Raw genomic sequence first — 18,377 nt, 5'->3', positions numbered from 1 at the left:
GTACGCGAAGTTTGACGTGAACAAGGCCTAATTCTCAACAGGTTTACAATACGTAACGTTGACGTGAACACGGCCTTAATATTACATTGTAAAATTTACTTGTTCATTCATTTGCATCTGAAATAAACGCATCTATTCTAAAACAAGTTGTTGGCATGATACGGGTTATGTTTTTCTGGTATAGTTTATGAGGCTATGATACTAAACCCCCAACGGGAGGGATTGTGCTTGATTTTCATATGATGATGACATAATCTTTCCATCAGTTTAATAGAGCTCTGGAGCTGACATGTCAGTAATTGCTTGTAGTCCTTTGTTAATTCATGTTGATCATTGTCTTTTTGCTTAGTTTCTTTTGTTACTTATTCTAACATGGGACTCTGCCTTCTTTTAAACTGAGTTTTATTGTGCGTATTGCTGTGTGTATGTTTATTCTACATTAGCGAGAGGTATAAGGGGAGGGTTGAGATCTCACAAAACATATTTAACCACGCTTCATTTTTGCGCCTGTTTCAAGTCAGGAAACTCTGGCTTTTCTTAGTCTTGTATGGTTTTTTTTAAATTTTGGTTCATTTATATGTTTCGGAGTTTACTGTGACGTCCATTTCCTCTGAACCACTATACATTTTTGTTTAGGGGCCAGCTAAATGCGGCCTCCGAGTGCGGGATCTTCTTGCTGTGTTGAAGACCCATTGTTGGACTTGAGCTGTTTTCTGCTCCTTGGTCGAGTTTTTGTCTCTTTGACACATTCCCCGTTTCCATTTTCCATTTTATGTTTGCATATGCAAGTTTTAAAATCACGAGATGAAATAAAGTGAACATTCTACGATTTATCATTATAATCTTCATAAAATTTTCTAACTGAACTGACATGGATATCAAATATTATTCCAATATACAGCCAAAAATGTAACTAGCAATTTCTAATATGTCATTAATATAAGGCGGAACACGCAGTAAAAACATATAATTCGAAGAAAAACTAACATCGCAAAAAAAAAAAAAACAACACAAAAACAACACAAAACCGGAAATATAAGCGAATGACTAAGAATAAAGTCACTTGAAATATGTTATTCTTACAATTCAGATATCCGAGTGAATTGGAGATAAAGAATACTCCCTTAACTAGAAGGTATCTTCATGTCTGAATATTTTCCTCAATATTGTCACAGATTTACAACTGCAAACTAATGTGATGATTTCAACTTTCTAATCGTTAACTGTGAGGTTGCTGCTTACGCAAAAACCGATAATACAAGTTGCAAGGACGAATGTCTGGAATAAACACGACATATTTTTTACGGTAATCATCGTGAACTGGTTGACTGATGCGATATTTCTGTGTCTTAACCTACTACCGACATGTTTTCACAGTCTTAGATCTTCAGAAAGCACAATAGTTGTCGTATCTGTAATTTTACCGATTGTGTTCTTTTCCCGATTGTGACATTTTGACTGAGTGACTGTGGTGTCTTGTTCCCGATTGTACCATTTTGACTGAGTGTGGATTTACATGGCAGGTGACGCTACATGCCCACGCACCCGGTTTCCTTCCTTTCGGAGTTAATGTGCTCCCTAAGTTTTCACCTGGATTTGTCTTCTTTATCGATTTATGAGATTTGAATATCTGTAAAGTTTTATTGCCTTAATATTTATTGTATGAACTATATTATCACAATTTTAGTCCTATGAAGTTTGTTCTCTTTAACTCTTTAAAAACGGCAAACGATTAATCTAAGTATAAATGATGATACATTCACAGTGTGCAATAAGAAATCATCTATTATCGTTTTGAGTAAACCAGTTCAAAGCCGTCTTCGTCATATTGTCTACATTTGTTTGGCTTCGGGATCGGTCGAGGAAAATCATCAGCTTCCACAACACTCCCTTGGCTAGCGTACATGTTGATTAATTGTCTCCAAACACGGTCACATTCTAACAGATGTCTGTTACCTACAAAGAAAACAAAATCATGACTTAAGCGAAATAGATCCTCAGGTTGACTATTATAGTTAACTAGTGGAAATTACTATTTTCCAGGATTTTCAGTATCTTGACATACCAGAGCCTATCAACAGATACTGATTACTCATGTTCATTAAATACAGATGGGTGCATAAATAGCATGTACACCGAGATAATTTATGACCAGACTTTTTGATTGGTTACAACAAACTTGAAACTAGTGTTTTAGCTTCTCTGGCAGGTCTATATTTACCATAAAAGCAAACTTTTTGTCCCGTATCTTTTTTACAGGTCAGCGACTGAAGTTTTTTTTTTTTTGGTTTTGTTTTTTTTTTTTTTGGTTTTGATCTGCTCTGCTTCAAATTAAAGTTAACAAGTGTTCAGTGTAAAAAAAAAGATGTAATATGATTGCCAATGAAGACCATTATCCACCAAAGTTCAAATGAAGTGGATGTAAGCAACTATAGGCAACCGTATGGCCTTCACAATGAGAAAAACCCATACCATATAGTCGGCTATGAAAGGCCACGACATGAAAATAAGAAACAATTTATTTGAGAGACTGACTGCCTAATTAAAACAAAATAATATACGAAAAACAAATTTGACAGACATGAAGCAACGACAACCTCTAAACTACAGGATCCTGACTTGGGACAGGCAAATAAAGAATGTAGCGGGGTAAAAATGTTTGTGAGCGCTCAACGCTCCCCTAACCTGTGACAGTGTTGTTACAGCACAACATAATACCAAACTACAAAAATCAGTTAAAAAGGGCTCTGTGTTTTTGTTAGATGTATTTCTATTTATATCCATCTGATGAGTTAAGCCTTTTTCAACTGATTTGTATAGTTTGTTCTTATTTTGTACTGTTACACCACTGTCCCTGGTTAGGGGAGGGTTGAGCGATCACAAATATGTTTAACCCCTCTTCTAATATTCTTTATGTACCTGTCCAAGTCAGGAGCCTGTAGTTCAGTGGTTGTCGTTGGTTAATGTATATGATATTAGTTTTTCGTAAATTGTTTTGTTATAAATAAGGCCGTTAGTTTTCTCAATTAAATTGTTTCATATTTTTCATGTCGGGGCTTTTTATAGCCGACCATATGGTATTGGTTTTTCTCACTGTTAAAGATCGTACGGTTGCCTATAATTGCTTACGTCCACTTCATTTGAACTTTGATGGATAGTTGTTTCATTGGCAATCATACCACATCTCCTTATTTCTATATTAACTCATTCAGGACTGCTTTTTTTCGTTTGAATAAATATCTGGAAATGTCTGTTCTTATTAACATACCGCACACAAATATTTATATTATGATTTGTCTTTCAAATAAGATATGGGCTACACTGTTCGTGTTGCTTAATCTTTATGTTATGTTGTGTCTTGTGTACTATTATTTGTCTATTTGTCTTTTTCTTTTTTAGCCATGGCGTTGTCAGTTTATTTTTGATCTATGAGTTTGACTGTCCTTCTGGTATCTTTCGCCCCTCTTTTAGACCGAGGACCGGTAAAAGCACACCTTTCTACATTTGGGACAATATCCCTAATGCGCTTAAATGTGAGGAACACAAAAGTAGTGCGTTAACAAATATCTCTGTGCAGTGATATTGGACACTTTTCAATTTTGAAAAAGTGACTGAGCTTAACCATTTGTGCTGATTTAAAGTGCAGAGCACCATAGAATAAAGGTGTAAAAACTAATAAATTATTAAATGTATGCAAGAAACTAAATTTTCAAAGAATTTTATATGTTTAAAAAAAGGCATTTTTTACCAGAAAAATCCTAAATTACGTGAAAAATGAATCACACTTCGTACCCCGCAAATTTAACCACAATTGTGAAAACGTCTTAACTTCGAAACGAGCTATCATACATATTCAAGTTTACGATATGGGCAGAGAAATTGAGGATAGGCTACCATTGTCGCCTACCTGAAATGAATTGTGCATCTAGACCCAGTTCTGTTTAGCAGTAGACCTTTCTAGACAAAAAATTAGAAACACTGACAAATCTGGTCTGAGACAAACCTGCAGTAAAGACTGGTAAAATGCAAACCTGCCCACAGGTCGTGTTTGGAGCAGACATGCCAACAGAAATAGAAAAGTCCTAAACACAGAGGTAGGCCTGGTCTCTCTGGCACTATCTCTGCACGAGGCATCCGATTAGGCGTCCCCATTCTGACTGAACGTGGCTGCGTATACTTGTACTTGCCGCACAGTCAAACAAACGCCCCACTTTTGAAATGGTTTGCATTGTTGTAAATATAATCGAATTTTATGCGACTGACATCCAAGTGAGAGGTATATCTAGCTATAAAACTAGGTTTAATCAACCATTTTCTACATACGGAAATGCCTTTACCAAGTCTGGAATATGGCAGTTGTTTTCCTTTCGTTAGATGTATTTGAGCTTTTGATTTTGCCATTTTATAAATGACTTTTTGTTTTGAATTTCCCTTGAGGTTTAGTTTTTTGTTATTTTACTTTTTTCTGTTACTGGTATAGGTGCGTTTCTGTTCCAAAATAATCAAGTTAACTTTAACAGTTAATCAATCTGCGGAATATTTTCATTTTTTACATGACCTCACCCATCTGTATGTAAAGGAATGATTGTAAACAAACTCTAAATACAGTATTAGTTTTGCTCATTAATAAAGGCCGTACTTTGTTTTTTAGGTGTTAGAATCAATGAACGTTTGAGGATATTTGTCTCGTTTGCATTTACACCACCTTTACCCTTTCTATGCATTTACCAATTATAAACAATCCCTTCTTGGCTCGTGTTAGGGCAACATTTATTTGATGTTCATCTGTTATAAATCCAAGATTCTGTGTGCACCATCCAAGTGTCGGATGTGGCTCTATTCTGTACTGTGGTAAGGATCTCACAAGACTGAAAATCACGTAATCCCATTGTCCACCTGAAAAGAGGAATAATTACGTTATGAAATCAGCTTTTTATGGACATGAAGTGAATATATATTGGATTTAAAAAAGAAATCATTGATTGGTCAATGGACTCAAAATTGTTTAAAAAAAGAAAGTTATAGAGATTGAATTTATTTCCTTTGATTTCATTTTACAAAACAGTCTCGTAACTTTTCCCGATATTTGCTTTATTCATACGATAATACGCCGAAAACAATGAGTTAACTTGGAATTTCGAAGAGTGTAAATAAGAAAAAAAACCTGAATGATTTTACAATTTGACCTTTAACTTCATTGTTGGCAAACATTTTAGGTAGTGTATTTATTGCAAGCGCTGTATCGAAAACTATTAAAATCAAATAATAAGTTTCCAACAGATAATGCATGGATAAAATTGCTATGAACAATATTTTTTACATTTAGGTGTTTATGGATTAGTGCAATTGACCCTTCTATCTACGGTTTATTGTATCAACCTGAAAAGAAGGTGATAATTTAAATAATATAAATACCTCTCTACATTTTCTGAACATACATTTACCAAGTCAACATATCTGGACTATATGTTTTTCGTTATTGTTTGTAATAAAGATTTATGGTATGCTTGTTATCCCATAACATGATATGCAACAGTTTATATATACATGTACAATTACAAAAATTACAATAGTAAACCTAGTTCTACTGATTGAAAAAAATAAACAATGTTGACAACAAATGAATTTATTCCGTTCTATATAAAATATTGCAATAAATATTTCTGAAACTGTATAGGATATTAAAAAAACAATGTACAAATTATTAATATATTAACAAAATGGCTTCAAAATGTATTTAAATGTTATAAATGTTGACAGAAAGTAAATTTAAAAGTTTAGACTATACATGATATCTCTAAATTGAAAGGGCCTGAAAAGTCAACACATTTCGAAACTAAACCGGGCAAGGTAACTTAATATTCACGTGATAATGATATTTTACATGGACAAAAGAAATTAACAAAAAAAGTCAACTAATGCATGTAATTCACAATTAGACCTCAAATTTCAAAAATTTTAGAAAAATGTTCATCTGTAGCGTGACATCGATTCATTTGTGCAACATAAAAAAGACTAAGATGTCAAACATGTAAAATATTTCAAACAGTTGAAACGAACGTTTAAAAACAACACAGAAAAACAACTGTTATAGGGATGATAAAACATGGGTGATATATTTTTTTCTTGAAATGTCCTGTACCAAGTCAGGAATATGGCAGTTGTTATCTAACAGTTCGTTTCTATGTATGTTGCATTGTCGTTTTTTTTCTTTCTTGCACTTCATTGTTCTATTGTTTCGTTGTATTCCTCTTATAGTTGATGTGTTTTCCTCGGTTTTGGTTTGTAACCCGGATTTGTTTTCTCTCAATCGATTTATGACTTTTGAACAGCGGTATACTACTGTTGCCTTTATATGTTGTAGTCAAAATCCCATGATTCCAGTGGTATTTTGTAGTAGAAATATGACCACTTAACTTGTGTTACACTCCCTATCAATGATTGAAGGTAAAATATATTTTAAAATTTCGCTAAAAATAGTATGTTATATCGATTCAATATACAGTGTTATATAATTTTTAAATTATTTATTCACCGCGTCAGCATCAGATTATACAAATGAAAACAATATTCACCTTGACTACCAACTACTGTGTTGACACTGGTGTTTGTTAAGTCAATATCTCTCAATATTAATGCTCCTAATGCTTCACGTATAGCTGAACACTGAGCGTTGTACTGTGACATAATATTCACAGTGCAAACTTTCTTTTTCTTATGGTCACCAAAAATCTTTTCTTTTTTTACTAGATGTGTAAATATCTTCATCTACAATGATATTTTAATATGACTATGATAATTTCAACTTTCAAGTCAAAGTTAATGCTTGTGTGTACAGCTTAAATGTCATTCTTATGCTTAATGTTTTTAAAGAATAATAAAGTTGAAAAATTTTAAATTTAAAAAAAAAAATATTGCATAAAAAAGAAAATATATATCATGAGATAAAAGATTTTTTTTAATCGTTACTAGCAATTTTCTTACAATTTGTTCAATTTCTTTCTTGTTGCTTCGAGACATTTCATTTCCCTCTTCAGTACTAACAGGAAGTGTAATTTCTTCACCCTCAACATGACAGAAAACATGGCGCTTTTCGGGTTGAAACCATATGTGAAGAGGCGGATTTTCCTCCCATGATGAGCACTGTATTGTTCTTAATTTGTCTTGATAAAAACATTTTGAAGGAAATTTACATATACTTGGATGCTGCAAAACATAACAATAGTAAAATGAATTGTTGATAATCCTGTACAGTGTAAGCGACACATTTCAAAATATATGAATGGATTCAAATGTGCATACCTTGTGCGTCAAATGTATTTAAACGGATAATATATGATAATCAAGACGGATAATGTTATATAAAACTAAACATCTTAACGTTGTACTTGACATACAAACTAAAATAGTTACTGTGTTTTTCTTGTATTAAGTATTACATTTGAGAATTTTTTGCTTGAAAAAAAGGCTGTATAATATGTTAGGGCGAATGTATGATAGAGTTATAGTTTTGTCCTTTTTTCGAAAATCATATGGAATCCTACATTTGTAATTTTTTTTTTTCTGTTTTCCGCAATACAATTGGCCACGTAGTTATAAGTATTACAATACTTGTTTTGTGTCTCAGATAGTAACACTAATCATGGCTCTTTGACAAGTTTATGTTAGCATAGTGCCATCAAACTAAATTCAATCATAATTTAAATAATAATGAGATATTCTAAGTAATATATTGGTATGAGCAAAAGCCATACTGCAGTGATTTTAATGTTGACGATTTTTCATTTCGAGACATTTTTTGAGGAAAATATGCTAAGGGATACGAATGTTGCTCATATTTTAGTTTATCCGAAAAAATATACATTGAAAGCAAATTTTGCGATATGAATTCACATAATGGTGTCGCAGTAATAAGTTCAATTATAAAATTATTTTACAAAACTTTATCATTATATGCATAGTAAATCACCATTATGAGTAACTTCACAGGCTAAATAACGACTCTTTCCATGCATAGATATAAGAAGATGTGGTATGAGTGCCAATGAGACAACTCTCCATCCAAGTCCAAATTTCTAAAAGTAAACCATTATAGGTCAAAGTACGGTCTTCAACACGGAGCCTTGGCCCACACCGAACAGCAAGCTATAAAGGGCCCCAAAAATTACTAGTGTAAAACCATTCAATCGGGAAAACCAACGGTCTAATCTATATAAAAAACGAGAAACGAAAAACACTTATGAACCACATCAACAAACGACAACGACTGAACATCAGATTCCTGACTTAGGATAGGTGCAAATAGTTGCAGCGGGTTTAAACGTTTTAATGGTACCAAACCTTCACCCTTATCTGAAACAATAGTGTAACATCACAAAATAGAAAGACACACTTTAAATATCAATTGGAATGGCTTAACTCAATCAAAAGACATATTACCACCAGTGAACATACACTGAACAAATAAATTTGATCTATGATACAATGTAAATACAAAATAAATAAACTAAGGGAAGAATAATTAAAGTAACATGTTATACCGCTGTGAAATGTTAAACAATTTAAGAAAAACAATATGCTTGAACAAAAATATCTGCCATTTGCAATTACTTTAAACACAGGTAAATGAAAATAATTTTGTTGTTAGGTATACGTGTACAGTTGAAATGGAGAAAGGAAATATTTTTACAAAATAAATAATTTTGATGTTCATAGTACGAAGAAGTGAAAATTTATAGTAATACCAAACACTTATCAAAGTATCACCATTTTTTTTTAAAATACAAGGACTATGAGGATTTCTTTAAAAACATTTATAACATTTGAGTGATATTACCATTCTGTATTGATCTTTCAACTGAACCGATCTATCAGAATAGCGCTGAAATAAAGATTTATCTAATCCTAGTTTAGCCGTTGATTGGCATAAGATAACTGGTTGGAGTTGTTTATGATCACCAATTAGTACAACTTGCTCTCCCTTGGTTGCAATTATAGTTGCTATACATTCAGGCTCTGTACACATACCAGCTTCATCAATAATACACTGAAATATTCTGTTCTTTGTTCCTTCTATCAGCCTCTTGTTTGTAGCCATAGCTGTTGTGCAGAAAATGATGTCGTGTTGACTTATTTCTTCAATTGTTGCAAGAGTTAACAGTTTTGTATATTCTTTTACTTTTTCTGCATTAATTTGATTTGGCTTCTTCCTAAATGTTTCTTCGTATTGACAAAGTTTGTATGCATGTGGTTTTTCTGGATTCCTTATTAAGTGATGAATTGAAACCGGTTTTAAACTAGAATCAGGAATGGAGTCTCTAGATCCAGCCCTTCCTGAATATACTCTTCCAGGAATAGGATAGTCATGGTTCTCCATGGACCCACCGTAGTATCTGGCAAAATCTAATGAATGATCCTTGAAATATTTTTGAAATAGTTCTGGAAAAGAAAAAAAAATATTTTCAATAATTATTATGAAGTACATGAAATATAGAGTTTTAAGCTGAAAGCTACATTTGCACAGTTCGTACTCGTTAACCTGGATACCAAATGATCTATCATGGTATTTCTTAGTCAGAAATTTAATAAATAAGAACCAATTATAATAAACATTTTTGAAAGAGTTGTAGAAATACAAAAAAACGTTAGTGTTCTGATTATTTTGAATCTCATTCCGATATATTTTTACATCAAATCGGGTGCCAAATGTAGAACAGGATCCGCTTACCCTTCCGGAGTATCTGAGATCATCCTCGAATGTTATGGGGTTCTTTTTTCTCAGTCTTTATAGTGTTCTATGTAGTGTTATGTAGACGTTATATATCGTGTTTGTCCTGATGCTATCGGTTTCTGTACGACTTATGAATTTCGATTGTCCCTTTGATATCTTTCGTCTTTTTTTTTTCTTTTTTTTTTCCTTTTAATATTGATTATGTCTAATTTGCAATATAAATAGTTATATGTCCCTCTGAGAATGATGAATTGTATCCAGTTCATTGTTCTCTCCTGCATGTGTCCTTTCAAAGACGCTAGTTAAATGAGTCGATTATTATTAATGCTTAAAGTCGATGTTGAGGGCCATCTATACTTATTTTTAGAGAATTTTACGGACGCCATTAGGAGTTGGTGGACTATTATTGTATATCTGTTTCGCAGATGACGACGGATATGTCCCAATTTTCCTAACAACAACTCGTCTTCTATTCCTCGAATGTGACCTACCAAATAAGATTCATCACCCGGTTTCTATTGGAAAAATGCATTAACTGAAAAACCGATTTCTAAGGTAAATTCAAAAAGGGGGAACTCCATTAAACACGACTTAAAATACACCTGTGAAGTAAATCTTTTGTTCGAACTCTCCATTATTTTCTATTATTTATCTTTATTCATCTGGACGTTTTGCCCTTTGGATATTTCCATGGGTATTTTCTTAAAAAGTATTCACCCATGGAAATAATTTTAAAGGATGTAACGCGATATTGAATAAAGTTGAAAACTTACCTACACGACTGATACTAGAATTCTTAAAAAATGGAATTGTAGTAATACAATGAATACCAAATATCTCATTATTAATAAACAGCTTGTATTTGCCAGGCGTTATTGCGTCGTAAAATATATAGTATCGAATTCACTAAAATTCCACAATATTATCCATAATTTGTTTTCCAATGCAAATCTTGGCTGAATTTCTGTTACGGAGAGTATCCAAGCGGGCAAAAACGAATATTTTCCATTGAGTGTCACTCCTATTCTGTAAAATTGAGAATGGAAATGGGGAATGTGTCAAAGAAACAACAACCCGACCAGAGAGCAGAAACAGCCGAGGCCACCAATGGGTCTTCAATACAGCGAGAAAAATGTACTAGTTCAGTAATAATGGACGTCATACTAAACTCCGAAATATATAAAAGAAACTAAAATAAAAAATCATACAAGACTAACAAAGGCCACAGAGGCTCCTGACTTGGGACAGGCGCAAAAATGCGGCCGGGTTAAACATGTTTTTGGAGATCTCAACCCTCTCCCTATACCTCTAGCCAATGTAGAAAAAACAAACACACAGCAATAACAACAGTAAAACTCAGTTTAAAAGAAGCCCGAGTCCGATGTCAGAATAGGTAACAAAAGAAACTATACAAAATGACAATGATACATAAATTAACAAAGGACTACTAGCAGTTACTGACATGCCAGCTCCAGACCTCAATTAAACTGATTGAAAGATTACGTCTTCATCATATGAAAATCAAGCACAATCCATCCCGTTAGGGGTTTAGTATCATACCATCATAAAATATATGAGAGGAACATAACCCGTGCATCTACCCGTGTTTACCTCAGTTGAATTATTATGTTATTATTTAACATTAACATTATTCAATAAGGAAAATTAGAGAAAAATATATTTCACTTAGAGATTTGCTTTTAATTTTACCGTTTAAGATCTCATTTCCTTGAAATTTATAGTGTTGTATTTTGATTTTGTACAGCAAAAAATGTTTGTACATTACAAACAGAAAAATTACACTCGGATATTTTACAATAATATTGTGGTTTATTAGAATAAATAGTTCAAGAAACTGAAATGGTCAAGGGGCCTCGGTGGCCGAGTGGTTTAAGTAGTTACTACTGTAATCACTAGCCAGTCAACACTGAGGTTGTGAGTTCGAACCCCGCTCGTGCGGGTGCACTCGACTCCAATCTTAATTGACTAGGATTGTCAGTTTTCCTATCGAAGGTCGGTGGTTTTCTCCGGGTACTCCGGCTTCCTCCACCAATAAAAACTGGCCGCCACGAAATAGCCCAAAAGCGGTGCTTAAAAGTGGCGTTAAAACACCAAAAATCAAATCAAATGAAATGGTCAAAATGGCGAATTCGGTATATTATTTGATTGTTCGTTGTTATAATTTGAATATAGTACTAATGAATAGAATTTGAGGGGTATAGATAAAATTTTAATAAGGCTTTTGTTAAATTTTAGGCGGGGTTTTATTCAATTTTCAATAAAAACGCGTAACATCATCGAATTCCTTCACTGTTGTTATATGTCAAGTGGTAAATATAACAGTTACATCGGCAGTACAAATGACGGCGTTAATCCTGAAATGTTTAAATGAAACCAAAAAGTCGTTTTGGTTAGAGTTATTCTATTAAAATATAATGTTAAAATGAGAGAAGTGGTTTTAAAATTTCTACTTACTTGCAACTAAATCAACTGACTTGTTGGAAGGTCCACAAAACAGAATCTGCTTTCTTGTGCCGTCATTTTCTCTGATGGATTTATTTATTCGATCAAACAAATAAATTAGCTTCAAACCAGTATAAGTCTTGCCCGTTCCTTCAACAAATGGATGGAATAATTTATCAATAGAAATGAGAATGGAAACGGAGAATAAAAGAGACAACAACCCGACCAAAGAGCAGAAAACAGCCTGTTAAAGCCTGTTAAAGTCCATTGTGTATTGTAAAAGTGCAATGTTATGAAAGTATTTCATAAGTATGTTAAAACTTAGTTCAAGTCAAATTATTTCACGGTCTTTGTGACAAATTTTTATGATACCCTTAAATCAAATGACTTGTTAAAAGATCAACAAAAATACTTTCTAGCTCCGATCTTTCTCTGGATATGTTAATTCATTACAAATACTTAAGACCAAACGTGCACCTGCAGAAAAACTAAAAAATGAAAATCTACATTTCAATATACGGTGAAATGCCTATACCGACTTTGAAAAGCATTGTAAATTCATTAATATTGTAGTTACTCTTTCCATTCGAAACCCAAATTTCTATTGTTTGTATAACTTGTTGTAGGTAACACGATAACATATACATTTTCTTGTTTTCTTGAGTGTCTCATTGGGGACAAAATAAATTTGTTATCTAATGATATTACATTGAAGTTTAACGTTGAGTTGTTTACTTTAGAATAATAACAGCCATAAAACTGAAAAGAAATTTCATAATATTATATAATGAAACTGACATTACCTGGCGGTCCGTGAATCAAACTGAATGTTGAGGTCAAAGCCTTCTCAATGGCTTTACGTTGCATGTCATTGTTCGAAGCTATTACGCCTTTGGGGACGTCGTACTCTGCGATCGATTCTATGTGGGCTTTGTCTATAAAAAAAAATATTTGCTAAATTAAACAGGTGTTGACTAATATACCTAAATTCATCAAACTGTTTAAACCTGAAGATATGGAAAAAAGCTAAACGGCTTTGAAACTTACAGGTCGGTACTGTAATTCGTTCACAAATATTTTTTTTTTGTATTTGTGACTTTGAACATTTCGCCGAGTAAGCCTACATTCCAGTCTTCTTATTCCGTAAAATACCCTAAAATTTTAACGATAATCAAAACGACAATTGACAGGCACTTATGCATTATGTATGATTATTGCCACACCCGGATGTGGTCGCCTTTGTATTAGCCATCTTTGGGACAAAGACATATAGTAGACCGTAGTTTACCGATATCCAAATCACATAAATCAATTAAGAAGATACACATCAAGTAAACCAACAAAATCTGATGGTATCGCACATGAACTCCAAAAGGAGCTAAACCGCTTGATGTGATGCATCACCACGATAAGTCCAACTTTCAAAAATTGAGAATATGACATAACGTATGTCTATTCTAAATTTGTCGCGGTTAATTTTTTTTCCATGCTGATCAATATTTCTTAAATAATTTCAGTTTATATCGGCACATAATGGTACTTAAAATTTAGCTTACCTTCAATCATGCCGAGAACGTAAATCATGTCAAGAAAAAGTTGTTGAGACTACTGAAATTAAAACTGTATCTTTCTAGATAGTTCAAACTTTATATTCCTATTAGTATTTTTCCTGATAAACGGTTGCTGTTTACTAGGAAGCAATGAACCAAGGGGCCGTAAAAGTAAAGTCATCTCTACGAAAGGGTTACGGAAGTCATATTAATCTGATTATAATGAAGTGTAGGCCACAGCTCTCTCACAAGCAAAAACAAACCCTAACTGTAAGATATAAGAGTATACACTACATGTTCAGTTTGTTGTTCGTCTTTTTTCCATTGGACATGGGTGTTGATTGTTTTCAATTAGCTTGTGGTTTCTAATTGCCTTCTCTGTATTGTGATGGGTATCTTTGAATGGTTGCAAACTTACTTAAACGTGGGATTTTTGTATTCATCGCTATACATTTGGCTAACGTGGACGCTTCTGCTAATCTACCGATATATACTTCAATTCTCCTACAAGACCAAAGTATACAATATGACAAAAAATCATGCTTACAAAATCTGAAAAATATGATTAACTGCAACAAATGTTAAAATACACTGAACAATAACTCTCGAAATAATGCATTAATGTTTTTTAAGTCAAAATAAAAAAGCTTTATTGATGTATAGAACTGCCGAATATTTTAAGAAGCTTAGTTCACAATTCATTAATTTTGAAACCATTGCTTCACAAAATGTTTAATGGAATTTTTCAAAAACAAATACAGTAAAACTATGTTAATAATGTTGTACAAAAGATTACGGACGATATTACTGCTTCGTGTGTGAAAAAAATAACACCAACGATATAAGATAGACTTTTTTGGATTGTGACACATTGACGTAAATATCAAAATTCCTTTGTATCACACTAAAATTATTTTTCCTTTAATCAATGAATAATCATGCTTAAATATAAATTCCGATCAACTTGAAGCAGTGTTATTTTATATCTATATATTATATTCTCAAATGAATAAAAACCGAAAGAATGGTAAGATAAACATTTTTTATATAATCATCAATTTTGTAACTTATACGTTAAAGTAGTTACCAAAGACGTTTCTCAACATGTGAAATAAGTTAATATGTAATCACCAAAATGAGAATGGAGAGAGAGAGGCATTTAAATCCTGTACTCGCAATGTCACGAAATAGATCTTTTCATTATGTAATTGTTGGTTGACGAACGGAATTTATAGAAAGGCACTATTTGAGTGTGGCCGAAGTAAATTTCAAATCATGTCATTATATTATGTCAAAATAAAAACGACTTCTATAGAAAAGAACAAGAAAAACATTTTATCAAGGTTTTTAACAAAAAATAAAAAGCATTATAAACCAAGAAGAGAATATTAACTGAAAAGTCCCGGGAAGAATGAATTATGAACGTTTATTTCAATTAATTAATTTGTTTTTAGATATATTTTATCTGTACCAACTTTAAACTACTAGTATATAAATTTTTTATATACACATCTTCCAAAAGATATCTCGTGCAATTAGACTTACTTATCCAACTCCGATTTCTGTATTAAATCGATTGAACATCTGAATTTCTTGTCAACATCTATAAGGTGTTCTGGAGCACTTGGAGCAGATGGAACCAAGGAAAAATGAACGTTTATTCTCTCCTCTGGCGTATTCTTTTTCACTGTTTTTGTTTTATCAATTTTTGCATGGGACAACCAGTACCTAAAATCAAAAGGACATGTGTTTTGCTTTGGCTCAAAGAAAGTATTGGTTTTCCTTGAAATTGGACATTTTATACAAAGGTAATCAGAGCAGGATACATATTCCGTTTTATTTTCATTCTCATCTGGAATCAGCTCTTCTTGAGTATGTGACTTATCGACTGACATTGAATGTAAATCAATATTTCTTTCCTCGCAGAATAACGTAAAAAGTGTAAAATGTCCTCCACGAGACTCAAAGCTTATTGGAAGATCATTTATTACAATAGGGGATTCCCTTGAAGCTGACATCGCAGTTTCCATCCTTACTATTTGTAGCCAAATTTGCATGTAGTCAGTTTCTGAATCATATCTGTCTTTAGACTTAGTGGTAGAGTATCTTTCAAAGCATCTAACAGGGTCACTTGCATGTTGAAGACAGTACTTGACATTTCCTGTCATATTAAACATCTGTGGCTTTGGCAGCATAATTCCTTTTTCAAACTCTGTGCCCATTTGTACTGCAAGTACTTGTCCATGACTAAATGACATTGAATATTTGCAAAGTTGATCGTTTATTATTGACTTTATCTGACGTTGATCATCTGAAAGCTCACTCGCTTCATTTTCTTGTGTGTCTTCTCTCTCTCTTTCGGAGTTTACATCAAGTTCGGTGTAAAATGTTGTAGGTATAAATCTAAAAATATTAGCAATAGACATGTTTCTGAGTATATTTTTCATTTCAGTTGGTTTTTTGTCTTTACACATCACATTTATTAATCCCATCCATTTCGCAAGCTGTTGAAATTCCGTTCGCTGGTGTGGATCTACTCTTTGATAAGGCCCGCCTTTATCATCAGGTGTACGCAAATATCCTCTCAATTTGCTTTTTGGACGAGGTGGCTTTTCTGTTTTGGAATATATTCTTCTTTCCCACTTCAGTTCAATCATTTGTCTTTCAACTTCAGAGTGTAAATCATCTTGATTTTTCACCGGTTTTGGCAGTGCGCACACATAAAGCAAGTTGTATGGAAGTCTTTTGCTAACGGAAGGCAAATGACGAAGACCAGGAAATAGAAGTTCTAAATCTCTATCTTTAATTTCCCTTACAAACCCATGCAACATAACTGGCTCGCGTACGATTTTATTTGCAAAGTAAAGAGCTCTGCATTTCTTTGAAAACGTTTTAGCTAAATGTCCCTTTTTTGTAATGGAAAAACATAGCTTAGCTACTTCCTCGCTTGAATATGGGGATTCCGTGCCATCTTTTACAGCATGTAATAAGCGATGTACTATTATGTCAACATATCGCCTGATTGGTGATGTGAAATGTACATAGCCGGAAAATGTAGGAAGAGAAAAATGTTTACTCTCTAATCCAGATGTTTTCCCTGAACATCTATACTCAGCAGTTTCTTGAAAAGAATACCATTCGTCCAACGCTATAGACTGAAATGGATGATTTTCGTCTTGACCAAATATTTTGAAAGCCTCTGTGAAATTTCCGTTCTCTATTCTCTTTAGAAGTTTTTCCCAAACCCATTTCTGAAAACGGGTAACGGCTGTGTACCTTACTGTACATCCATTTTCATTTTCCATGTTCGATATTGCTAGTTTATGATTTTGTATAGGCTGTTTTTCCTGTAAATGAAATATTAAATTACTTATCTGAGGGTATAACTCCAACCATTCCTGAATTTTAGTATTGTTTGGTGGATCTTGACAGCGTAGAGGAACATGTTTCGGAAACCTTATCATTAAGGCGTCTGCAACAGACGAATTTGCTAAAACCATGAATTCTTCTACAAGGTAATGCGCTTCTTGTGTTTTCATTTGGGATTCAGTTTCATCATAAACATCTACTTCAACAGGAAACGCGTAAACTGCACACCCGTAACGTTTTTGTCTTAATTTCTTTGCGATTCCATGCAGCAAATTAATTTCAAGTGTCCACTCAGAATCAACCTGTTTATCTATTATATCTTGTACCTTTGCATACGTGAATCGTTGTTGTGATCTAATGGTGGTTTTTTCAAACGATCGAACGGGTAACAGGTGAAACTCTTTATCAAACAGTATAAAGACGCTTAATGTCAATCTTTTTTCTCCAGGTAAAAGGCTGCACTTCTTAGTTAATGGTTCTGGTAACATTTGGTATGCCTTTTTTCCTCCACCTGGATAAAAAGTTGTAGCTCTTGTTTGTGCTTCAAGGTCAATACTGTCATTCTTGTCGATATACTCAGAAACATCTGCAATATGAATGCCAACTCTATAACCTTTTTTCAACGTTTCTATACTTAATGCATCATCTAAATCTTTAGAGTTTGGGGGATCTATTGTAAAAGTTCGAAGTTGAGTTAAATCAAGCCTGTTTTTAATTTTAACATCCAATAAATCTTCAGGCAGTTTCTCCACTGCATCAATTGTACCTTTAGAATATAATGTTGGTACTGAATATTGTAGTTCTAAGATTTTCAGTCCGGATTTAAAATTCTCTGAAGATTTGTGTACTTCAATAATTGCTCCTAATGGGTACAGAGATTTCCAGCCAATTATGACCACAAAGAACATGAAAACTTTTCTTTTAGATGGATTTATCTTCATGATGTCTTTATGTGCTAGTGATTTCATCTTTTTGTCGTATGTGAAGATCTCTACCTCGAAAAGACCTAAGTCTTTTTCAGATACCAACTGAATTTTTGGCACCGTCTTACAAATCGGTTTCACCTTGTCGTTGTCATAATTGTCGAGTTCACATACCAATACCGGGTGACCTACATCCTTATAACGTTTGCGGTTAAACAATCCGACTTCTTCCCCGTATGTTGTCAATTCTGTTTGTATTCTTTTGTTCCATCTCGGAATAAACTCGTTCTGTCCCTCTTTTTTAAGTACTTTAACAAGAACTTCGTCATCGGAGTAAGTTTT

General features: G+C 33.2%; 1 protein-coding gene across 1 annotated transcript in view; it reads right to left on the bottom strand.

Moving 5' to 3' along the window:
* Positions 1-810: 810 nt before the first annotated feature.
* Positions 811-18,377, bottom strand: part of LOC127727070 (helicase with zinc finger domain 2-like) — a 29,345-nt gene continuing 11,778 nt past the window's right edge. Inside the window, 9 exon segments of the mRNA XM_052234485.1 lie at positions 811-1,956; positions 4,729-4,896; positions 6,576-6,768; positions 6,985-7,206; positions 8,837-9,438; positions 12,206-12,343; positions 12,997-13,128; positions 14,162-14,247; positions 15,289-18,377. Coding sequence (XP_052090445.1) covers positions 1,787-1,956; positions 4,729-4,896; positions 6,576-6,768; positions 6,985-7,206; positions 8,837-9,438; positions 12,206-12,343; positions 12,997-13,128; positions 14,162-14,247; positions 15,289-18,377 — 4,800 coding nt within the window. The 3' untranslated portion in view covers positions 811-1,786.

Source organism: Mytilus californianus, unplaced genomic scaffold, assembly GCF_021869535.1.
Source record: "Mytilus californianus isolate M0D057914Y unplaced genomic scaffold, xbMytCali1.0.p SCAF_19, whole genome shotgun sequence".
NCBI lineage: Eukaryota > Metazoa > Mollusca > Bivalvia > Mytilida > Mytilidae > Mytilus > Mytilus californianus.
Note: the sequence above shows the minus strand (reverse complement) of the source record. Positions and strands in the feature narration are given on the sequence as shown.